Source organism: Aotus nancymaae, unplaced genomic scaffold (assembly GCF_030222135.1).
Source record: "Aotus nancymaae isolate 86718 unplaced genomic scaffold, 86718_ANA_hifiasm-v0.15.2.pri h1tg000018l, whole genome shotgun sequence".
Lineage (NCBI taxonomy): Eukaryota > Metazoa > Chordata > Mammalia > Primates > Aotidae > Aotus > Aotus nancymaae.
Window position 1 is genome coordinate 1604624 of NW_026988430.1, and position 25124 is coordinate 1629747.

Sequence of the window (25124 nt, forward strand, 5' to 3'; positions counted from 1 at the left end):
CCAAATGGATCCTGGCTGATGTTGCTTTGCCGTGGTCATTTTTGACCCAGTGAAATCTGTATAGAGGTAGAGTTCCAGTAAGGAATGAAAGCTTTCAAAAGTGTCGAAGCGTTAATTTTGTAGCGGGATGGTTGACTCGATTGGAGTACATTGCCATGGCCACTTTTTTGTTACTTATATGTCTACATCAAAGAGAGAATATAGTCGTTTCACTCCATCTTAATCATCTGTATTTTCCCCTTTCGACGATGCATTGTTAGTCCATTCTTGTCTATACGACATTTTGCCATTCACAGATTGCTCCTAGTTGGTAGAATGTAGTTACGTCAAGATGTGGTCCTGTGCCAGCTTTGTCCTTTTTGGGCAAAGGTTTTAACACAAATATCCTTGTTAGCCATGTGTTGGAGTGCTGAGCTTGCTGGCTGGTAGAGAGGAAAATTTTGCTCATCACTGGGTAGGAAATCCTTGGAGTATGTCAATGTCAAGACCAGATGCGTTTTTCCCACGCACTGTTCTGTGCTGTGCAAAGCCAGTGGGTGCTTAGCACTGAGTGTGCGTTCAGTGGGGAACTCTCACCAGGGAGGGACTGATTCATTCCCACATGGTTTAGTGTCTGAGATGTTTATCTTGGAAACAAATACCCCATTACTTAAAAAAAAAAAATCTGAGAATTTTGTTTCTTTCCTCTCAGGGAGATAATTCTTGTTTGATGATAAAACATTTTTCAGTTATTAAATATTTTGGTGATTGCTTAGTTACAAGAATTGCTAAGAATTAGTGATCCATTTTTGATGTTTATTTTCAGATGATTTAATCTTCCACTCTGAGTTTATTAATGGCCTGCAAATATGTGGGTTACAGTGTGGGTATAATGAAGTTGATTTGCTAACTTTAGAGAGTGTAGCATGTTACGGCAGACAGAGCACTGGCTATGAAGCTTGTATGTACAAAGGTTTGGATCTTAGCTGATCTGTTGACTCTGTGACCTTGGGTAAGTCACATTCTGAGTCTTATCCATAAAGTGGGAATCACTTAGGCTTTATTTGTTTGTTCAGAGAATGCGAGACAGGGTTGGTAGTACCCCCAGCAGTGATTACCAGGTGACAGGTAGGGTCAGCCCTGCAGCATACCTTGACCCTGCATCGGAACGCCACCACCAGATTCAGTTCCTGTAGGACTTTTTTTCACTTTCGCTGTTAAGAGTGAAAGTCTGTAATATATGGGATTTAGGTTTAGTTCTGAGCACACATTAGAATCTATAAACAAAATAGTCAGTGATCATCCTGATAACCAGGTAAACCAGTCATTTTGTCTGAAGAAGGGAACAGGCAGGCAGTGTCTCTGGGGGAGCCCCCAGGAGGCCCAGGTATGGCCAAGGAGGTCATCTCCTTTGAGTAGCCTAATCTCAGCAAGAAGATGAGCCTTCACTTGATACAAACAATTCTTCCTGAACTTTTTTACCTTAATAACCAGCATCAGTCAGTGGGGTTCTTGAGTATGCTCCTGTTAATTATTTTTAGTAAATATGAAAATGTTGCCACCAACTGGAGCAGCATGAAATGTGGTTTGTATGAGTGGAATAATGAAGGCTACTGTCTGAATAGAGCTGTCCAGAAGCCGCATGGAGAGAAATACTGTATATGGATTGTTTTAGTGTGGACTTTACTGTTAAGAATATTTTTATGTGGACAGCTTGTGATAGTCGTGCCTCATTTACCCGCGAGTGTCAGTGAATGAGGTGAAGTAACTGAAACTTTGAAGCACCAGTTTTTATTTGAACTGTTTTTGATGATTTGAAATTAAAACATCTGAACTGTATTACCCAGTTTCTTATGGACAGAAACCTCATAAATGGTGCTTTTGGCATTTTCTGTTCCTCCCTTTGTTCTGCTCTTCTGATATCAGTTCTCTTTTTCCCTTCCTTTATGTACCCTCTGGGCTGACTTTCTTTTAATGTAAAACTTTATTAATTTTCTATTTCCAGTAATTTCTAATAGCTTCTTTGTGTGAGGTGCATATATTTATGTATATGTGTGTATGATTATAAGTAAAAAGAACTTTATATTTGGATCTTATTCATAAAGTAAATCTGATCCAAAATCTATAATTCTTCTAAGAGGACTTATGGGTTTAAGATACAAAATTTTTTTTAATCATGCCTTCCATCTGAATCCAGCCATTCATAGATTTTCATATACCTTTGCGGTATTGCCCAGTTTGTCTTCTGTATGTATGGTGTATTAATACATTTCTCATTAACCTATCTTGTTTTAACTTTACTGTGTATTTCTCTCTCTTTCTCTCTCTTTTTTTTTGAGACAGAGCCTTGCTCTGTTGCCAAGGCTGCAGTGCAGTGGTCCAATTTCAGCTCACTGCAACCTCCACCTCCCGAGTTAAAGTGATTCTCATGCCTTAGCCTCCCTAGTAGCTGGGATTACAGGTGTGTGCCACTACGCTTGACTAATTTTTGTATTTTTGTAGAGATTGGGTTTGCCATGTTGGTCAGGCTGGTCTGAAACACCTGGCCTCAAGTGATCCACCTGCCTTGGCCTCCCAAACTACTGGGATTACAGTCAGGAGCCATTGTGCCTAGCCACTATGTATTTGTGTCTTGGTTTGGAATATATTTTAAGCTTAAAAATAATGAAACTACGTTATCCCTTCTCCCCCAAGTTTCTCATATTTTGGCCTTTTCATTAAGGCTCTTTGTCCCAATAGTTCTAAAGTTTCTTTCTACTCCCAGAATGTTAGTGGCTGTCTCTAGGATATTTTGTTTTTTTGCTAATGTATTGTTGTCTTTACGTATTTTCTCCTATACCAAATCCATGTGGAGTTTGTTCATGATACAGAGTAGGGCCCTCTGTGTACCTGTATAAATGGATAGCAAAGGCCTGACCTAGCCCAGCCCCCAGTGTGCATGTTACCTGTGGTGCTTTACTGCCTCTCTACTATAAAGAGATCTAAACTTTAGCCCTTTGCACCTGATAGTGGTAAAGATTGCACCCTTCTGCATCCCTGCCCCACCCAGAACGGGAGCAGAAGAATGAAAATATTTCAAGAGAAGGGACTGACTGGAAAATTGTTAAGTTACCTGAAGTCATAATTAATTCAAATTAGAGCCTTTCTGATAACGTAGAACCTAACAGCCCCAACCAGTCAATCAGTTTTCCCAAACATTTCCCCAGGGTCTGTTTTGTATAAGACAGTGTGAATACAAAAAAAAAAAAAATCAGACACGAGCCAATCCAGCATCTGAGGAGCGAGTCAGCATCTGAGACCTCTCGGCTGCCCCAGTGCCAGAGCCCACATTCTCTAGCAAGATGGTCCCTTGGAAGAAAGCATAGAGCAGATGGGAAGTGTTGAAAAACAGCCTGGGTGCGGTGGCTCACCCTGTAATCCCAGTACTTTGGGTGGCCAAGGTGGGAGGATCACTTGAGGCCAGTAGTTCGATTCCAGCCTAGGCAACATAGTGAAACTTTATCCCTACAAAAAAATTTTCTTTCTTTTTTTTTTTTTTTTTGAGACGGAGTTTCGCTCTTGTTACCCAGGCTGGAGTGCAATGGCGCGATCTCGGTTCATCGCAACCTCCGCCTCCTGGGTTCAGGCAATTCTCCTGCCTCAGCCTCCCGAGTAGCTGGGATTACAGGCACGTGCCATCATGCCCAGCTAATTTTTTGTATTTTTAGTAGAGACGGGGTTTCACCATGTTGACCAGGATGGTCTCGATCTCTTGACCTCGTGATCCACTCGCCTCAGCCTCCCAAAGTGCTGGGATTACCAAAAAAATTTTTAATGAGCCAGGCAGAGTGGCATACACCTGTACTCCTAGCTACTTGGGAGACTGAGGCAGGAGGATTGCTTGAGGCTGGGCGGCTGAGGCTGCAGTAAGCCATGATTACACTACTGCACTCCAACTTGAGCAGCAGAGCCAGACCCTATCTCAAAAAACCAGAAACCAAAACAAAAGCAAATGATTTTCTAATTTCATACCCACTGAGAATCAGATGACACCTGAATACTCAAATGAAAATGCGTATAGGAATACAGGCAACAGAATTGAGAGAGCTTTACCACCCCTGAAACCCCATTTTAGGTGTTCAGACTGTAGATGTGTAGTTGAAGGAGATGAAATGATATCGTAAGATGTAAAGAAAAAACTTTGGAAGAGAGAAAATCCTTGTCTCGAAGTTGTGATTCAAAGGAGTCTGCACCCACAATTCTAACTATTAGGAACCAATCAGAGTGTCTTGATGCAAAGACAAAAGCAGATGGACTATGGAAAGAACACCATTGCCTGTGATCCATAAAAGAAAGATGTGCCAAAAAAAAAAAAAAAAGAAAGAAGGCCGGGCGCGGTGGCTCACGCCTGTAATCCTAACACTTTGGGAGGCCGAGGTGGGTGGATCACCTGAGGTCAGGAGTTCAAGACCAGCCTGGCCATCATGGTGAAACCCCATCTTTAAAAAAAAATAAAAAAAGAAAGAAAGAAAGATGTGCCAAGACACCTTCAACAATCCAGCATTCATCCCAAGACCACCCACACATTTAAGGAGTGTAGTCAACTTTCATGGGACCAGCAAATCAAACTCTGGGACATTGTTCTGCATTTTGGGGATCATCCAGCTGAAGAAGGATGTGATTTGCAAGAAATTCACCCTGTAGCCCTTGGGGAGATGGAGACCGCATCTGCAGAAAGTGCCTCTGAATCCCAACTCTTGGGTCAACTTACATTTCAGCCATCAAAGTTACATGTGTGGATTTCAAGTTGCAGATGAGTTTGACTTGGAAGATGTTTAACTGAAACCTTGAAAGACTTTCCACACTAGGGGCCGTGGCTCACGCCTGTAATCCCAACACTTTGGGAGGCTGAGGTGGGCAGATTGCTTGAGCCCAGGAGTTGAAGACCAGCTTGGGCAACATGGAAAAACCCATGTCTTCCAAAAACACAAAAATTAGCTGGGTGTGTTGTGTAGTCCCAGCTACTTGGGAGGTTGAGGTGGGAGGATCACCTGAGCCCCAGAGGTTGAGGCTGCAGTGAGCCATGATGATGCCACTGTACTTCAGCTTGGGTGACAGAGAGCCTGTCTCAAAAAAAAAATCCCCAGAACCCAACTTTCCCGGTATGAGCTCATTGGTGCCACCTGAAGGCCACTGAGAGCAATTGCTTTCACCCAGCGAGGTGTAATGCCCCAAACCTTTTTAACAGGTTTCTGTTCTGTATATTATGATGCTTTGCTATTCTTGCCTTGTTTTCTTAAGAAGCATAAATTTTATATATATGTAGTGTGTTTGTATGTTTTAAATTTTAAGTATAAATCCAAGTAAGATTGAACTTTAAGTAATCTTAAATTTAATTGTTTAGTCTTTGTCATTTTCCAAGTTAACTTGACAAGTATACTTTAACTGGTTTTTCACAAGTATTTTTTTTTCTTTTCTTTTCTTTTTTATCTTTATTCTATGAAGAATTTCACAAGTATTTTTAACATTAAATGGCCACTTGTCAGATTGGTTACTTCTGAGTCTAACGGTGTATTTGTACAACCAATCCAGAGTCTTTCTCTTTACTAGTGTCTGACAAAGTATTGTCACAGATGTATACCTTTAATATCTTAAACTTAATTCTTGGCCTTTAATTAACATGTCAAAGTAGTTTTATTCCTTCCTACAGAGCATAAATAGTCAAAGACGGTAAATCAAGCTATTAAAATTAATGGATTTTGGCCAGGTGCAGTGGCTCATGCCTGTAATCCCAGCACTTTGGGAACCTGAGACAGGTGGATCTTTTGAGCCCAGGGTTTGGAGACCAGCCTGGGCAACATGGTGAAACCCTGTCTTTACTAAAAATATAAAAAAATAAGCCAAGCATGATAATGTGTGTGCCTGCAGTCTCAGCTATTCAGGAGGCTGAGGTAGGAGAATCCCCTGAACCTAAGAAGTTGAGGCTGCAGTGAGCCATGATTGTGCCAGTGCACACCAGCCTGGGTGATGGGGGTGAGACTTTGTCTCAAAAAAGAAGAAGAAGAATGGATTTTTGAGTCAGAATCTCTCTCTGTCACCCAGGCTAGAGTGCAATGGCACACTCAGAGCCCACTGCAGTCTTGAACTCTGGGGCTCAAGCAGTCCTCCCACTTCAGCCTCCTGAGTAACTGGAACCACAGGTATGTGCCACCATTCCCTGCTAAGTTGTTTTGTAGAGATGGGGTTTCCCAATGTTGCCAGGCTGGTCTTGAACTCTTGGGCTCAAGCCATCCTTCTGCCTCGGCCTTCCAAAGCACTCAGATGTTATTCAGTCTTAATTTGATATTTGTAAATAGTTCCAGATAGACTCTTTTACCTGTAATACTCCAAGTGTTAAGTCAATGGAAGGGATTTAGGAAGAAATTTTGTTTTCACAATGAGGTTATTTACCATGTGAAATATTTGTAAATAGGAATATGTACAGATACTTTGTTCAAATATTTCATTGTAAACTTCTTGTTAAGTCAGTTATGTGTATGTAATGAGATTACAAAACTGAAAAGAGGTCAGGCGTAGTGGCTCACGTTTGTAATCCTAGCACTTTGAGAGGCTGAGGCAGGTGGTTTGAGCTCAGGAGATGGAGACCACCATGTGCAACATGGTGATACCTTGTCTTTACTAAAATAACAAAAAATTAGCCGGGCATGATGGCATATGCCTGTAATCCGAGCTACTCGAGAGACTGAGGCATGAGCATTGCTTGAACCCTGGAGGTGGAAGTTGCAGCGAGCTAAGATTGCACCACTACACTCCAGCCTGGGCAACAGAGCAAGACTCTGTCTCGGGGGGAATAACTAAACTAAAAAGAAAAATTGTGTAATACTGAAACAGGCATGGGTTTACTCTGAGTAGAAACCTGTATGCAGGTATAGCAGAATGGGGGCAGGTGTTGCTTAGTTAGCTACAAGCTGTGGTCAGGAAAGGAGGAGGGAGAGAGAGAGAATGTGTGAGGAGGATCCTTCCCACTCTCTTTGAGAGCTGCCTGGAAGAGCCTTTGAAGAATAGAAGCCTGGTATTCTTAAAGACTGAAGAGATGCTGAGGTGAGGAGGCAGGATAGGTGATAACAGGTAGTCAAAGATTGAGCAAAGCCTTTTGAGTTTGTCTGTAACTCCACGATCTCAGGGCTGAGTTTCCACTCACAGATGCCCCAGAGGGTCCCTCAGACACATTCTTAGTCTGCAGTCACTTGCTGGTGCCTCTTGAGGCACTGACCAGAGCACCTTACCCTGAGTGTCGTCGTGTGTTACTGTTTCTTCTGTTACTTCTTTTCAAGGAGACCTCTTTGCTGCCACTTTCCTCATTAAGAACGGGGCCTTGGTTAATGCTGCTACACTGGGTGCCCAGGAGACACCGCTGCACCTCGTGGCCTTGTACAGTTCAAAGAAACACTCGGCAGATGTGATGTCTGAGATGGCGCAGATTGCAGAGGCCCTCCTGCAGGCCGGCGCCAACCCCAACATGCAGGACAGCAAGGGCAGGTGAGCTGGGGGAGGCACGGTGCCCGCAGCACTGCTCTTGGGAGGCGAACTCCCAGTAGCACGCGATGGCCTTGCAGGGACTTCCTGGTCTGGAGTTTGGCGTCGTTCAGTCTGGTTTGTATTAAGGTCACAGACACTGACGTGTGGTAGTAGTGGCACTACTGAAACCAGAGGCATCTGGGGAGAACATTTCCATCCTGGGTAACTGGATTCTCTGAGGGTTTTTTTTTGGTGTTTGTTTGTTTGTTTTTAATTGCATTAGCATCTCACTCTGTCGCCCAGGCTGGAGCACAGTGGTGCGATCTTGACTCACTGCAGCCTCCACCTCCCAGGCTCAGGTGATCCTCCCACCTCAGCCTCCTGAGTAGCTGGGACTACAGACACGCGCCACCCCGCCTGGCTGATTTTTGTATTTTGTTGGAGATAGGGTTTTGCCATGTTGTCCAGGCTGGCCTCGAACTCCTGAGCTCAAACAGTCTGTCCATCTCGGGGTTTCCAGGCGTGAGCCAGTCTTCCATTTTTTAAGCAATTTGTATCTTCATGTTCAAAGGAGCCAGAGTGGTCATCTAGTCCAGTGCCTGCAAGCGAATCTTGTAGCGTTTCTTAGAGTCGCTTGGATAGTTTGAAGAAGAGGAGCACGCTAACTCCAGACACTCAGTTTTATTTTTATGAGGTCTAATCGTTCGAAATTCTCTATAGGAAGCCCAATTTCACCTTGTCAGCGCTCCCACTTTATCTGCACATCTTCGTCCATAGCAGCCCTTCCCATATTTGTCAGTATTTATTGTGTTCACTTTGCCCTTTCCAGAAATATCTAGTTGAGGATTCTTTGTGGTTTAGCATCTAAGAAAAGGCTACTTGTCTTGGGCCAGTGGTGAGAGGCTGTGAAGGACAGTTAAGTCACCTGATCACTGACTAGTGTTGGGACCCACTTGTCATTAGAACAACTCAGTATTTTATACCCTTAAAAAAACCTCTCAAAAAGAAAACATTTTTTGTAAAGTTTGGTTGTCTGAATAGGAAAATGGATCTGTGTGACAGATAAGGCACATACGAGATGTAGCTTCATGAAATCTCAGTGATCATGTGATAATTACCTTATTTCCTGAAATAATCGTATCCGTTTCCCTGCTGTTGATTCTTGTATTTTTTCCTCTAGCAGCAATAAGCTTGCAGTTTGTGTGTGTGTGGTGGTGGGGGGAGGGGGGAGGTGGGTAGCTGCAGCGTTGGGCCCTGACTCTGCAGAGTGTGTGTGCGTGTGTGTGGCGGTGGGGGCAGGGGTAGATGCAGCCTTGGACCCTGACTCTGCAGTGTGTGTGGGGTGGGGGGGAGAGGTGAGGTAGGTGCAGCCTTGGGCCCTGACTCTGCAGAGTGTGTGTGCGTGTGTGTGGTGGTGGGGGCAGGGGTAGATGCAGCCTTGGACCCTGACTCTGCAGTGTGTGTGGGGTGGGGGGGAGAGGTGAGGTAGGTGCAGCCTTGGGCCCTGACTCTGCAGAGTGTGTGTGCGTGTGTGTGGCGGTGGGGGCAGGGGTAGATGCAGCCTTGGACCCTGACTCTGCAGTGTGTGTGGGGTGGGGGGGAGAGGTGAGGTAGGTGCAGCCTTGGGCCCTGACTCTGCAGAGAGAGAGAGAGAGAGAGACAGAGAGAGTGTGTGTGTGTGTGTTGGCAGGTAGATGCAGCCTTGGGCCCCGACTCTGCAGTGTGTGTGTGTGGGGAGGGGGTGGGGGTAGATGCAGCCTTGGGCCCTGACTCTGCAGAGAGTGTGTGTGTGTGTGTGTGTGTGTGTGTTTGTGTGTGTGTGTGTGGTGGGGGTAGATGCAGCCTTGGGCCCTGACTCTGCAGTGTGTGTAGGGGGGGAAGGGGCGGGGGTAGATGCAGCCTTGGGCCCTGACTCTGCAGTGTGTGTGTGGGGGGGGTGGGGGTAGATGCAGCCTTGGGCCCTGACTCTGCAGTGTGTGTGTGGGGGGGAAGGGGCGGGGGTAGATGCAGCCTTGGGCCCTGACTCTGCAGTGTGTGTGTTGGGGGGGTGGGGGTAGATGCAGCCTTGGGCCCTGACTCTGCAGTGTGTGTGTGGGGGGTGGAGGGTGGGGGTAGATGCAGCCTTGGGGGCCCTGACCTCTGTAGTGGCAAGTCTCCTGCAGGGCTCCTGGGTGCTACATAAAAGCAGCGAAAAGGGTTAAATGCAGCTTTCATCACTGGCTTCTCTGAGTGTGTTTGAGAAGAACAGAAAATTATAGGGGAAAGTTTCCTTTCAGAATTGATGGGAGAATAGATAAGGCAAAATCTTCACACCTATGGCAGAAAGTGCTCTTTTCAAGCAAATCATTGTATATGCCTTCAGTAAGGGGTCAGTATTGAGTGGGGGAGGATTTGGGATCTCTCCCTTTAGCCGACTCGTGTCTGTTTTGGCCACTGAATCGTGGTAACATGAGCAGATCCATTTTTACATTTTGCTGCGCGGTCATGGCTTTAGGAACTTGCAGAAATGTGGGATTTCCCGTGGGCGGTGACTGCCCAGGGTTCTGGCTGCCACTGCCGAGAATCGCCCTGACGAGTCCTGTCCTGAACTGACGCCTCTTCTTTCTATCCTGCAGGACTCCTTTACACGTGTCCATCATGGCCAGGAACGAATATGTGTTCAATCAGCTGCTGCAGTGTAAACAGTACGTAGGGAGACTTGGAGAAGTGAGAAGGCAGTTGTGAGGGGGGGATTGTGAGTGAAAATTCTTTTTAAACATCTTTTAGTATTACATATATTAAAAAGTTAAAGGGAGCTAAAAAAATTTGTCATTGAAAAAGTATAAAGAGAAAAAACGAGGTTGTCAGTATAGAGTGTCTGAGAAAGATTGTATTTGCTGTTGACTTGGCTTCTGCTTTTCAGACTAGATTTAGAACTGAAAGACCACGAGGGCAGCACGGCTCTGTGGCTTGCTGTGCAGTATATCACGGTGTCTTCTGACCAGTCTGTGAATCCCTTCGAAGATGTCCCTGTGGTAAATGGGACTTCATTTGATGAAAACAGCTTTGCAGCCAGACTCATCCAGCGCGGCAGCCACACGGACGCACCTGACATGGCGACAGGTAAGCACCTGCCTCCCAAAAGGTGGTGCCGGGATCTGGAGGTGCCGGGAGATAGCGCGTAAATGCTCTCACCCCAGATCTAGATACTGGACAGCATACTATTAGGATAATTACTTTTTATTTAATTTTAAATACAGTAAAACCCTGGGTTGTAATTTTTAAAAATCCTGTGCTTCGACTGGGCGCGGTGGCTCACGCCTGTCATCCCAGCACTTTCAGGGGCCGAGGCTGGCAGATCACCTGAGGTCGGGAGTTCAAGACCAGCCGACCAACATGGAGAAACCCCTTCTCTACTAAAAATACAAAATTAGCCGGGCATGGTGGCACACGCCTGTAATCCCAGCTACTTGGGAGGCTGAGACAGAGAATCACTTGAACCTGGGAGGCATAGGTTGCGGTGAACTGAGATTGAGCCATTGCACTCCAACCTGGGCAACAAGAGCGAAACTCTATCTCAAAAAACAAACAAAACAATCCTGTGCTTCAAACAATTTAGCAGACATCAAGTGCTTGAAGCTGAAACACTTCCATTTATTTAATGCAAGGATTCTCAGACTATTTGGACTCAGAATTCTTTTGACTGACTTAAAAATTAGACCCCAGAGAGCTTTTGTTTAGATGAATTATAACTTAAGTATTTGCCATATTAGACTACACTTTGAGAACTGGTTTTAATGTATTTCCTTGACCTGATTGAATAAAATACAGGGATATTTTAAGGAGAGGGATTCCATGTAATTCTGTATTGAGTACTAGCAATTTATAAAACATGAGTAGATGCCACCCACAAAAAGAGTTGACGAAAAAAAAAAAAAGATGGATATTGAAACAGCCCTTTCCCTAAGGAAGTTTGGCCAGGCACGGTGGCCCATGCCTGTAATCCCAGCACTTTAGGAGGCTGAGGCGGGTGGATCACCTGAGGTCAAAAGTTTGACACCAGCCTGGCCAACATGGAGAAATTCTGTCTCTACTAAAAATACAAATATCAGCTGGGCATGGTGGCAGGCACCTATAATCCCAGCTATTTAGGAGGCTGAGGCAGGAGAATCACTTGAACCCAGGAGATGGAGGTTGCAGTAAGCCAAGATCACACCACTGCACTCCAGCCTGGGTGACAGAATCAGACTCCGTCTAAGACAAACAAATAAAGATAAATAATATAAAATAATAATTAAAGGTCAAACGAAATCGCCACTCTAGGTGATATAAAAGCTAAAGGCAGGTAAAGGTACTACAGGACAAGGAATGCAGAAAGAACTGTATGCGTTTTAGACTGAACTTCTGGAAATCAGATTGTTACTAATTACTTTTAATTTACAAACATATTGGTTATTACCCATAATTTTACTGACCACTAATTTAATCATATTATATCATAATGTGGCATGTAAGAGATTGGTTCTTTGATATTTAAGAATTGAGGTGGCTTATGCCTGTATTCTGAGCTACTCAGGAGGCTGATATAGGAGGATTGCTTGAGGCCAGGAGTTGGAGGCCACAGTGAGCTATGATCACTCCACTGTACTCCAGCCTGGGTGACAGAACAAGATTCCATTTCTGAAAAAAAAAAAAAGACTTGGATATTAGACTCCCAGGACTAGTTTTTAGAAATGTCTGCCGTGTGCTTGAAAAGAATGTACATTCTGTAATTATAGGATGCTGCATTAAATAAAACTTGTTTGTGGTGCTATTCAGATTCTACATATTCTTACTAACTTTTGGACTGCTTGATCTGTCAGTTTCTGAGAAGTGTATTAACATTTTTCATTGATTATGGTTTTGTCTATTTTTCTTGCTGGTTCTGTCAATTTTATATACTTTTAGTTTTAGTTGTTAAATATATACAGGCTCAGGATTGTTTTTTCTATTGATATGTTTCATTTTTCATTTTACATGTAACAATCTTAGTCCACTAGTTTTTTTTTTTTATTATTTTTTTTATTTTAAGGCTAGTTAAGTAAAGCAGCGGGAGTGAAGAAGGAACAGAGAAATTGTAACTGGTTGTGATGAGTTGTAAACACCACTGCACTCAGGCCAGCCAATTAGTCAGCTAGCTTTTTTTTTTTTTTTTTTGAGATGGAGTTTCTCTCTTGTTGCCCAGGCTGGAATGCAATGGTGCAATCTTGGCTCACCACAACCTCCGACTCCTGGGTTCAAGCAATTCTCCTGTCTCAATCTCCTGAGTAGCTGGGATTTCAGGCATGTGCCGCCACGCCCAGCTAATTTTGTATTTTTAGTAGAGACAGGGTTTCTCCAGGTTGGTCAGGCTGGTCTCGAATTCCTGACCTCAGGTGATCCGCCTGCCTCAGCCTCCCAAAGTGCTGGGATTCCAGGCGTGAGCCACCGCACCTGGCAGTCCACTAGCTTTTAACAGTTGAGTGATGTTTTGGCAGTCACGGATTATCTTTGTTCTGTTGTGAGATATAGAATTTAAATCTTGTCTACACTGGAATGACTGCACATGTGAACATGACACCCACATTAGGAGTCTCTAGATTAGAGTAACCATCAAGTAGGAATCGAATCCCTGTCTCTGAGAGATGAAGAAGAAAATGGCATGGAAGCAAAGTCGTACTTTGTCTCATTGCTTTTTGTTTGTTTTGAGACCGAGTTTCGCTCTGTCGCCCAGGCTGGAGTGCAGTGGCACTATCTTGGCTCACGTCCACCTCCCGGGTTAAAGTGATTCTCCTGCCTCAGCCTCCCTAACAGCTGAGATTACAGGTATGTGCCACCAGGCCTGGCTAATTTTTTTTTAAGTACAGAATGAGTTTCATCATGTTGGCCAGGCTGGTCTTGAACTCCTGACCTCAGGTGATCCGCCCACCTCAGCCTTTGAAAGTGCTGGGATTACAGGCATGAGCCACTGTGCCCAGCTAGCCCAATTCTTTATTTTGTTTTTAGCCCTGGTGTTTAGTTTATTTGGAATTTCAAATAGTATAGCTGTTGACATGAGATAGTTTGTTCATTTTTGGAAATGGATTTTAAAAGACTGAGAAACTCTGTTTTGGGGCTGAAACCATTTTGAGAGAAAAAGAAAAAAAACATTTTTTTCTTTTCTAGGTTTTTATTTAGAAAACAGTGATAGTGCTAAAGAAAATATTTCTAACCCAAGAACAAACATATTTAAAGCATTAGAAATAAAACTGAAGTATTTAAGGGACATTTTCTAATGGAACTTAAAATATTTTCAAAATGGTCATTCAGTGGTTTTCAACCAGGCACTATCCTGCCTATACTGCCTGAGAACACTTGTCAACATCTGTAGACTTTTCTTTCTTTTTCTTTTTTTCCTTTGAGACGGAATCTTGCACTGTCCCCCAGGCTGGAGTGCAGTGGCACCATCTTGGCTCACTGCAACCTCCGCCTCCAGGGTTCAAGCGATTCTCTTGCCTCAGCCTTCCAAGTAGCTAGGATTACAGGTGTGCACCACCACGCCTGGCTATCTTCTGAATTTTTAGTAGAGACAGGTTTTCACCATGTTGACCGGGCTGATCTCAAACTCCTGGCGTTAAGTGATCTGCCTGCCTCTGCCTTTCAAAGTGCTGGGATTACAGTTGTGCAGCACCGCACCTGGCCAGCATCTGTGGACATCGCGAATTGTCCTAAGTTCAGAGGATGCTGCTGAACACTCCAAACTGTGCAGAATAGACCCCTACAACAGAGAACTTACCCCTCCAAAATGTCAGTAGCATCACTGTTGAGAAATGTTGCTCTACCCCAACCCCAGCAAGGAGACAGAACTTACCTTTGGTCCTGGGCAGTGGCCAGTGGGAACCCCGTGGAGGAATGGATGCTCCAGCCCAGGGTGTTCTCTAGGCTCTGTGTCCACATCCAGAGAGTACCTCTGTGGCCTTCAGTGATACCTGCTGTCTGGTGGGGGCTTGCCAGTCGTAAGGTGGCAGGAAGAGCAGGTGTTGTGCGGTGTGCAGCTTGACTGCATTTTGATGCAAACAGAAGAATCAGTATGCCCATTTTCTTCTAGGAAACTGCTTACTACAGCGGGCAGCTGGGGCAGGAAACGAGGCAGCAGCTCTTTTCCTGGCAACCAATGGTGCCCACGTGAACCACAGAAACAAGTGGGTAAGTGACGGGGCAGCCAGGAAGATGGTTTTCATCTATGGAAGAAATGACAGCGGTGCATACGCAGGAAAAAGGGAATAGATGTGTTTTTCCATTTTCATCAGAATAATACACGCATATGGTTACAAAGCCAGCGGGAAATGTTATTTTATGTTTCCTCAAATATTGGTTGATTGATTCATTCAGCAACCATTTCCTAAGGGTTTGTTTAGGAAGCTGCTTGTTTAGGTTATCAGGCCCTGAGCTGGATACTACGGACTTCAATAGAGGTTAGCACACACATACACAAACCTACCATAATAGCATTTGATTCTTTATAACAACACTTCACATTTGCTGGGTTTTTCTATGTGGACTGCCATTCATGAGGCTGTATCGCAAGCTAACAATGTAGAATGTGTGGTGTTAGGAATGAAAGTGTTACCTTTGAGGCCAGACATTACAGAGTTGACCGGCTTTCCCATTTCCTCCCTATGTGGTTGTGTAGTTTTTTTTTGAGACAGACTTTCGCTCTTGTTGCCCACTCTGTGCAATGGCATGAACTTCGCTCACCACAACCTCCGCCTCCTGGGTTCAAATGATTCTCCTGCCTCAGCCTCCCAAAGTCCTGGGATTACAGGCGTGAGCCATTGCACCCGGCCTATGAGGTCTTAATTTTAGTTTCCTCATCTATAAAATGGGGTTAATACTCATTTCATAGGGTGTGGTTAAGATGAAAGTAAATGATATAATTAAGTGCTTACTAGCATAATATCAGAGACATTAGGTACTATTTGATAGTTATTCTTGCTTTATTATTTTCAGACCAGGAGAATGTGCTTGTCTTTAATGTTGCATTTATTTCACAGTCACTTTGTGCCAGCACCTTTAGTTCTCACAGTGGACCTGGAAGCAGCATGTATTGTTAGGATTGAAGAGGCCTTTCCTTCATCAATAAATTCATTTCGGGGTCAGGGACCTTGAGGTTCTGAGAGGTTAAGTGGCTTATAAATGATGAAGTGTCCGCATTGAGACCCCGGCACAAGGCTGTCTAGTTGTACACTCTTGATAGCACTGGGCAAGGCAGTAAACACTCAGCTTGCTATCTGAGCCAGACCAGCGAAGTACAGGAGAGAGGGCAGTGCCGTCCTTTCCACCACCAACTCCACTGTGTGTCTGCACACCGCCAGCTCTGCAGCCAGAGTGACGGTGTGGCCCCATGCCCACTGGAGGCTGCTGCTTCGTTTGGGTTCTGTATCCCAGATCTCAGGCCCTCTCACCTTCTCCTGGCCTCTGCTCTTGCCATCGTGTGTCTTCTCTTTCTCTCCAGCATCATTAACTTTGCCCACTCCTAATTTCTAATAGCAGAGAGACATGCTTTACTGTCTCCTAACTTAAAATCCTCGGCCAGGCACAGTGGCTTATGCCTGTAATCCCAGCACTTTGGGAGGTAGAGGCAGGCGGATCACCTGAGGTCAGGAGTTCGAGATCAGCCTGGCTAATGTGGTGAAACCCCATCTTTACCAAGCTTTAGAGACACAAGAGGCCTAACTTGAGAGCAGTGGAGAGCAGCTCTGGAGAAGAGCCTGGAACACTGGTTTCTGGTGTGTGGGCTTTATCCTGTGGGGACAGATGAGCCATTGGAGGTTTTCGGGCAGAGAAGTAGTAGGATTCTTCTAGCGTTGAGAAAACTGCCTGCGATGGCTGGCATGATGGGTGTGCCATGGAGTGCAGGCTGGAGCCAACTGGGAATCATCTTGATAAGCAGTGACCTGTCCTGACTTCGCACTGCATTTGGATCCAGAGAAACAGGTTTCACCAGAAATGCAGAATTAGTGTGTGCAACATGCATGCTTGAGGCTCCCAGAAGTGAGGGCAAGAAGCTGTTAAAACTGTTGTGGTCCAAGAATGACATAAGGGAATTTGGGAACTCAGAGGGGAAGGTTGGGAGGGGATGGGAAGAAAAGACTACACACCGGGTACCGTGTACACTGCTCAGGTGACAGGTGCACCAAAATCTCAGAAATCACCACTGCAGAACTCATCCATGGAACCAGAAACCACCTGCACCCCAGAGACATTGAAATGGGAATTTTCAAAAATGATGGTTGTGGTGAACCTGTGAAAGAAGAGAGGAAACTGGCCAGGAGGAGGAACCTGTGTGGAGGAATAAATTCCATTGTAATTTTTGAATTTCTAAACATTTAGGTAGGGATGTCTAACAGGCAGTGGGAAAATCAGATGCAGAAATGGGGCTGGAAACCTATTGAGAGTCCCAGGCAGAAGCCATAGGGTAGATCAGCACACCCAGTGAGAATGCGCAGGAAGAAGGATCTGGAACAGAAGACAGCCCTGAGCAGGAGGGGACAAAGAGGAGGAAGAAATACCTGGGAGGGCTCACACCAGTTACAGCACCCCTGTATGGGGAGGACTTGGGATGGGAAGCGTGCACTGGGGCTTGAGGCGTGAAAGCACTCAATCCTTATCTGCCATGGTGGCAAGTCCCACAGATAATGTTCAAAGCTGGAAAATGAAGAGGCAGCAATCACGTTAGAAATACGGAGATTTAGGCCGGGTGCGGTGGCTCACACCTGTAATCCCAGCACTTTGGGAGGCCGTGGCGGGGGGATCACGAGGTCAGGAGTTCAAGACCAGCCTGGCCAACATGGTGAAACACCGTCTACTAAAAATACAAAAATTAGCTGGGTGTAGTGGCTCATGCCTGTAATCCCAGCTACTTGGGAGGCTGAGGCAGGAGAATCGCTTGAACTCAGGAGGTGGAGGTTGCAGTGAGCCAAGATCGTGCCACTGCACTCCAGCCTGGGGAACAAGAGCCAAACTCCGTCTCAAAAAAAAAAAAAAAAAGAGAAGAAATATGGAGATTTACAAAACTCAGCTGGAAGAGTTAAAAGTGATTCCTGGTGAGAAAGGATAATTTTTTGAGGGAAAGGGAGGAGATAGGATCTTGTTTTTTGTTTGTTTGTTTTTTTAGGCTAGTCAAGTGAAGCGGTGGGAGTGAAGGAACAAAACAGTCTGGAACTGGTTGTGATCAGTTATTTGCAAACATCACTGCCAGGGATCTTGCTGGGTTTTACAACACGCCTTTAAGTGATGAGGGCATGTAACTCTGATGAGAGCAGGCACCTTGTGAAGCAGAGCCGGGTGTTGAGGTCATTCCCATCTCTTTGGGTGAAAAAAAATCAAGTGTGTGTGTGTGTGTGTGTGTGTGTGTGTACATACAGACATACACATATACACGCCTAAGTACATAAGTGTATGCGTACATACATTTTCCTGTGAATATTCTGTCAATGGAGAGAAACATGAAACTGCTAATAATGGTTCCAGATGTGAGAGGAAACTTTTAAAATATTGCATCAGGAGTATTTTTAACTTCTAAAATAGGGGCAGGAGGTCTTGATCAGAGTTGAAGATGAGGTTGGTATGAGCAGGTGAAGGAAACGGAGTGCAAGTGGGGAGGTGAAAAGGAGCGAGGGCCACAGTGCCAACACTGCTCGTCACCGGGCTCGTGCCCCCGCTCTCCCACTAGTTACAGTGTTTATTTTGGTGACACTTGTTTTGTCATAATAAGCATGTATTATTTTTATAATTAAAGAATTATAAAACAAAGTGAAGGGTGGTTAAGGAGGCCCTCGGAGGTGAAGTCCAGAAGCCAGTCCTTTCTGAAGGTGCTGGGGGAAGACACTGAAGAAACTTAAGGGTAGAACCAGGTGCAGTGCCTTATGCCTTTAACTCCAGCTGTTTGGGAGCCTGAGGCAAGAGGATTGCTTGAGCCTAGGACTTTGAGTCCAGCCTGGGCAATACAGCGAGACTCCGCCTCAAAAATACATGAAAAAGAAGATACTAAGAGTGATGGCTCAGGAGAAAGAGAAAAAAAGTCATGAGGGTCAGCTGGCGACAGGATGAGCCAAGGACCAGAGTTTGCATGCTTAGCGGTCGTGTCTGCCCTGCAAAGGGAATTCCTGGCCGGAGTTTGTGCGCTTAGCCATCGTGTCTGCCCTGCGAAGGGAATTCCTGGCCGGAGTTTGCACGCTTAGCCGTCGTGTCTGCCCTGCGAAGGGAATTCCTGGCCGGAGTTTGCGCGCTTAGCCCTCGTGTCTGCCCTGCGAAGGGAATTCCTAGCCCGTGAGTGCTCAGATCTGGGCCATTTATTTCCATTCAGGGAGAAACGCCGCTGCACACGGCATGCCGGCGCGGTCTGGCCAACCTCACCGCAGAGCTCCTGCAGCAAGGCGCCAACCCAAACCTGCAGACAGAGGAGGCTCTGCCTTTGCCAAAGGAGGCTGCGTCCCCGACCAGCTTGGCGGACACCGTCTATCTGCAGACACCACTGCACATGGCAATCGCCTATAATCATCCAGATGTGGTGTCTGTCATCCTGGAGCAGAAAGGTAAGTCGGTGGGAATACTGTCCCTCATTTGACTTGTGGACAGCAGTTTAGAATAGTTACAGAGTTGATGTTTCTTCTGTTGGTGAGTTTTGTATAGCTAGTTTCTTACCCCCAGAAGTCCTTTCAGGTCAAATTAGAGAAGCATGTAGTCTTGCTCTTGACGGCTGTATCTTTTCAGGATGGGGCCTGCCCATTTCACTTGTTAGGTTAAGGTGTTAGAACGTTTAATTCTGCCGTCTCTCTTACTGAGTATTTCTCCAAGGCGAGCGGATCACCTGAGGTTGGGTAGGTCAAGCAAAGCCTTGCCTTGGCGTGAGCACTGTCTTTGAGAACTCTGCCATGGCAGGCGCCCCATGAGAGAGGAGCCAGGCTGCCCTCAGCCCCTGCGGTACAGAAGCCCCCTTTCCCTCAGAAAGTCTTCCTTGTGCCTTCTTTCCCTTCCTGAGGTTGGTTTTGCTCTTGCCTCAATCCTTGTTAAGGACAGTGTTTCTTAGCCTTGTGCTTCTGGAGGAAGGTTGGGTTTTAGGTAGTATGTGCCCTTTTATGGTCCTTACAGAAGTTTTATGATTGTGTATTAGGAAACCCCATCAGGACATTGCTTTCATCTCTTCAGTCAGCAGGCGGTTGGTGTGTGTTTCCATACTGGAGTCCGTTCTCCTTAGGTGAAGAGTCAATGTTTCAAGCTTTACAAAGATTCATTTTCCACATAAGCTGTGCTCCAAAATATGAGATTTCTGGGCTTTGACTCCTGACAAGATTGATCTACTCTCTTTTTATAGTGTTGATCATATGATAGCCTATCAGTCAGTTTCAAACTGAGTTCTTACTCTCCTGAGTGCTCTAAATGTGATCCATGGGTGGTGAAATCGTATGTTCTTTTCCTTTCTAAAAAATGCAGCCAATGCTCTTCATGCCACCAACAACTTGCAGATTATTCCAGACTTCAGCCTTAAAGATTCCCGAGACCAGACCGTCCTGGGCCTGGCATTGTGGACTGGTAAGGTTGTGCCAGGGCTGTGGATGTCTGCAGGTGAACAGCCGTCTGACACGTGGGTGGGTGGGTGGGAGAGCAAGCAAGCAAGAGGAGAGAGGGCTAATCATTTGGTTGTGAAGTGAACTTTCTGTTAGAGTGAAGCCTGTTATGTCCAGTTGAAAACTGCTGGCTTTGAGAAGTTGAGAGGGTGTGTGTTGCTGCAGGATGCGGAGAAAGCGGGAGAGACTGAGCGCCATTAATCGGGGCTTGCTGTTTTTCCAGGCATGCACACGATCGCAGCCCAGCTGCTGGGCTCCGGGGCCTCCATCAACGACACCATGTCGGATGGGCAGACCCTGCTGCACATGGCCATACAGCGGCAGGACAGCAAAAGTGCCCTCTTCCTCCTGGAGCACCAGGCAGATATCAATGTCAGGTAGAGTGAAGCAGCACTCCCCAGTGTAACACCAGTAACATCTAATCGAGGTGGTTCACAAGCATAACCTTGCTTGTAGTAAAGTGTTTTTGTTTCATATTAATTAAAGGAAGGAAAACAATGGCTCTAAAAATACACGTGTGAAGCCAGGCGCAATGGCTCACGCCTGTAATCCCAACAATTTGGGAGGCCAAGGCGGGCAGATCACAAGGTCAAGAGATTGAGACCATCCTGGCCAACATGGTGAAACCCCGCCTCTACTTAAATACAAAAATTAGCCGGGCGTGGTGGCATGCGCCTGTAGTCCCAGCTAGCTACTTGGGAGGCTGAGGCAGGAGAATTGCTCAAACCCAGGAGGTGGAGGTTGCAGTGAGCCGAGATTGCACCAATGCACTCCAGCCTGGCGCCTGTCAACAGAGCGAGACTGTCTCAAAAACAAAAACAAAAACAAACAAACAAAAAATACACGTGTTGTGTTGTAACTGAACAGCATCAAGAGACCTGATTGTAGTGGAGAAAAGGAACTGTACTTTGCTCTTCTCTGAACCTTTCAGGACCAGTGCAAAATATTGCACAAGTCTCATTGTGAAACACAATCTAAAATCATGGTTTTTTTTTCGAGGCAGGATCTCACTCTGTTGCCCAGGCTGGAGTGCAGTGGCACAATGTCAGCTCACTACAGCCTCTGCCTTCTGAATTCAAGTGATTCTCATGCCTCAGCCCCCTGAGTAGCTGGGATTACAGGCGCACACCACCACAGCTGTCTAATTTTTTTTTTTTTTTTTTTTTTTTTTTTTTTGAGACGGAGTCTCGCTCTTGTTACCCAGGCTGGAGTGCAATGGCGCGATCTCGGCTCACCGCAACCTCCGCCTCCTGGGTTCAGGCAATTCTCCTGCCTCAGCCTCCTGAGTAGCTGGGATTACAGGCACGCGCCACCGTGCCCAGCTAATTTTTTTGTATTAATAGAGACGGGGTTTCACAATGTTGACCAGGATGGTCTCGATCTCTCGACCTCGTGATCCACCCGCCTCGGCCTCCCAAAGTGCTGGGATTACAGGCTTGAGCCATAATTTTTGTTTTTTTAGTAGAGATGGGGTTTCACCATGTTGGCCCGGCTAGTCTCGAACTCCTGACCTCAGGTGATCCGCCACCCTAAAGTCAGTTTTTAACAAGGAATTTCAGTTACAATGAAGAATGTTCCAACAAATGAGCTACCAACAAGGCTTGAGAGGGAAAAAGACGAGTCACATTTTTGTTGTGGTTGTATTTTCAAAAGAACTTACCTTATCTCCAAGTGACTGAATGACTGAGTGAGGGAAAGAAGGGTTTTGTCAAATGGGTTCTTGGGATGGCATTTTATTAAGATGCCACAAAAAGTAACTATTTCTGTAAGATTTCAACATGCTGGGATTTAGTTACCTTGGAGGGGCAATAAGGTGACATGGTTATGTTTTCTAAAAAGGCAGAAGGGACAGACACTATTGTCACATATAGTTTCCCTGAGAAAATGTTTAATGAATGTGAGTAAATATGATTGGGGTGTAGAAGATTCTGGGCTCTGGAATGCCCAGAAGGGCACCTTCTGTCCTTTGGCTCCAGCTACAAACATTGGTTTGGGTGTGCCTGTCCCAGCAGGACTCAGGACGGGGAGACAGCCCTCCAGCTGGCCATCAGGAACCAGCTTCCGCTCGTAGTCGATGCGATATGCACCCGAGGAGCTGACATGTCTGTGCCGGATGAGAAGGGGAACCCCCCGCTGTGGCTTGCATTGGCAAACAACCTGGAGGATATCGCATCCACTCTGGTGAGACAAGCACAGCATTAGCCTCTGCTTACAGATGGGCACGGATTGTGTCAGATGGATCTGGTGCCTCTGTAGCTGTCACAGGAGTGAGAGACCTGCCAAGTAACAAAGTAGGGCAAGGACAGGCAGTTGACAGTCACATTAAAGAAACTTGCAGTTCAACATGATCTTGGCCAACACCTTTGTTTGTAGGTTGTCTTTACCAAGAAAACTACTGAGAAGCAAGAGAAGGGTGGCATTTCCTTAGGAGCCTTCTCCTGGAGTTACTAATCTGATGTGGGCTCTCCTCATTCTCACCATAGTGATAATTTCCCCAGTCTTAGCTTTATCTCCCTAGTTCGCAAGACAGGCCCCAAAAGTGGAGGTAAGCCTGCAGGTTCCCATTTAGCTCCCTGAAGGGCCTGCAGTGTGATATGAAGGCATCGTGCACTGGAGGGTTCACCCAGACCTTGAGGTTACCTGTTAATGACAGGTATGTGTTGCCGAGGACTTGTTGGTGCATGCGAACACAGGCACTTTGTGTTTTCTGTCCCTTCTAGGACATAGCTCTAAAGGACATGAATTAAACATTCTTGCTTATGTTTCCCAAATCTGTCCCACAGGACCTAGTGCAAGAAAGAACTTGCACACAGCAAATTTTAATTTGTGTTTGTAAAACTAATGAGTGATACAAATTAAAGTAATTATCATTTAATTATCACCCATAACTTATCTGAAAATGGATTTAATGTTATACATAGAGGTTAGACTTGGTAATAAAATGTTTGCCTTTGCTCAGCAGTGTTTATGATAACCTGTGTTTTTCTGCAGGTCAGGCATGGTTGTGATGCCACATGCTGGGGCCCTGGACCTGGCGGCTGCCTCCAGACACTCCTGCACAGAGCCATTGACGAAAACAACGAGCCTACCGCCTGCTTTCTTATCCGCAGGTCTGAGAGGCCCCACTATCTCTTGAAATCTGTTGAGTGAGCTTATTGCAAACTGGCTCTTTTCCTTTCTAAATCTGCCTACGGTCTTGGCATGCCAGTAGCTGGCTTTACTTTCACAGTTAAGGGTGTCACAGGGTCACTGTTCTGTCATGTCAGGTCAGCCAGGAGCCAGGCTCACTTGTGAGGGGAGGAGCTCACAGGCCTGGATCAGGGAATCTGAACGTTTAAGTCAGTGTCCCGCTTTGGGAGCTGCCTGGACTCCTGCAGTCATGGCAGACCAGTTCAGACTGTGGAGCCGGGAGGCCATGCAGGGGGACCAGATGGTCTCTGCAGGACCCTACCAAGCTGTGTGAGTCCTAACAGGCTCCGTGGCCCCCATGGAGTGTGGGATATGTGGGAACCAAGGTTATTCAGGAACCTTTAGAGCAGTGGTTCTCAAACTTACGGTTTTCAAACTTTTCTTCTTTTTTTTTTTTGGAGTCTTGCTCTGTTGCCTAGGCTGGAGTGCAGTGGTGCTATCTCAGCTCACTGCCACCTCCGCCTCCCGGGTTCAAGCTCTTCTCCTGCCTCAGCCTCCCAAGTAGGAGTGCAGTGGTGTAATCTTGGCTTACTGACACCTCCGCCTCCTGAGTTCAAGCAATTCTCATACCTCAGCCTCTCCAGTAGCTGGGATTGCAGACGCCCACCACCACACCCAACTAATTTTTGTATTTTTAATAGAGATGGAGTTTTGCCATGTCAGCCAGGCTGGTCTTGAACTCTTGACCTCAAGTGATCTGCCCGCCTCGACCTCCCAAAGTGCTTCAATTACAGGCATGAGCCAGTATGTTTGGCTGGTTTTCAAACTTAAAATGTATACATACGTATACATGTACCTTCCCCTGGGGAGTTTTTAACTCTTCTGATGCCCGGGTTGCCCACCCCCAAGGCCAGTCACAGAAGAATCTATGGGGGTGGGAGCCCGACTCTGAGGTGAGGGACTGAGGATGGCAGACCCTGCATAGCAGAGCCTGTGGGACTGGAGAAGCCTCCTGTTTCACGGTCAGCAGCATGCTACAGGCCAGGTCGAAGCACGGCCTTTCTAAACACCTTCCCATTGCTTTCAGTGGCTGTGATGTGAACAGTCCCAGGCAACCAGGTGCTAATGGAGAAGGCGAGGAAGAGGCTAGAGATGGGCAGACCCCTTTGCATCTGGCAGCCTCTTGGGGGCTGGAAGAGACAGTCCAGTGTCTTTTGGAGTTTGGTGCCAATGTGAATGCGCAGGTATGTCGTTTCTCTTTTCCAGGGAGAGAGATGGTAGCCCCAGCATGAGGGAAACCTCCTCTTAGGGCAAGGGACCTTGCACTTCCCGGCCCACGCCCCACTTCTTCATGAACAGGGCTGCATTACTCACATCCTCCCTAGCAGTGTTCACGATTGCAGGGCGATGTCTTCTCTGTGCCTTCGTCCCTTCTCCAACAGGAGGAAGCTTGGGTTCAGCTATTTCTCTTTGCCTCCTCTTCCCCCTTAGTCATAGATTTCCATTGAGAGTTTAGTCACAAATTAAGTGCTGTATTTAGGAAAATGTCCCAGTAGCTCACTTGAATAGCCCTGAGTTATGCCCTTTGATGCCTTTCAACATTCTAGCCTGCGAAGATTTATATATAAGGCCCTGTGGCCAGATGAGGGTGGCTGCTTAGAATGGAGACTGGCTGCTGATCTAAAGCATATTGTTTGTGCTGGGCCCGCAGCCACCACCGGGTCGCTGGAACATGCTGTAACAGGAAGTGACTTTCGTCATTTCTGTTTGGCTTCTTTAAAAGCTGGATAAAGCACAGGGCGGTACTATTGATTGATTCATGTAACTGAAATTTCACTTAAAAGTTTTACCCCTTCCTGTTTTTCCTGAGTTTTATCTTGCAGTTGAACATGAGATCTGTGCCTTGTCCCCCCA

At 46.0% G+C, this 25124-nt stretch overlaps 1 protein-coding gene across 2 annotated transcripts in view; it reads left to right on the plus strand.

The window, feature by feature from the left end:
- Positions 1-25124, plus strand: part of ANKFY1 (ankyrin repeat and FYVE domain containing 1) — a 90987-nt gene that overhangs the window by 48185 nt on the left and 17678 nt on the right. The window contains exons 8-17 of one of the 2 annotated variants that reach the window (XM_064378069.1): positions 7293-7497; positions 10092-10160; positions 10379-10578; positions 14561-14658; positions 18821-19049; positions 19948-20046; positions 20305-20458; positions 22091-22262; positions 23073-23191; positions 24298-24454. In XM_064378069.1, coding sequence (XP_064234139.1) covers positions 7293-7497; positions 10092-10160; positions 10379-10578; positions 14561-14658; positions 18821-19049; positions 19948-20046; positions 20305-20458; positions 22091-22262; positions 23073-23191; positions 24298-24454 — 1502 coding nt within the window. The remainder of the gene's footprint in view (positions 1-7292; positions 7498-10091; positions 10161-10378; positions 10579-14560; positions 14659-18820; positions 19050-19947; positions 20047-20304; positions 20459-22090; positions 22263-23072; positions 23192-24297; positions 24455-25124) is intronic. The other variant, XM_064378070.1, reaches the window with a different exon arrangement.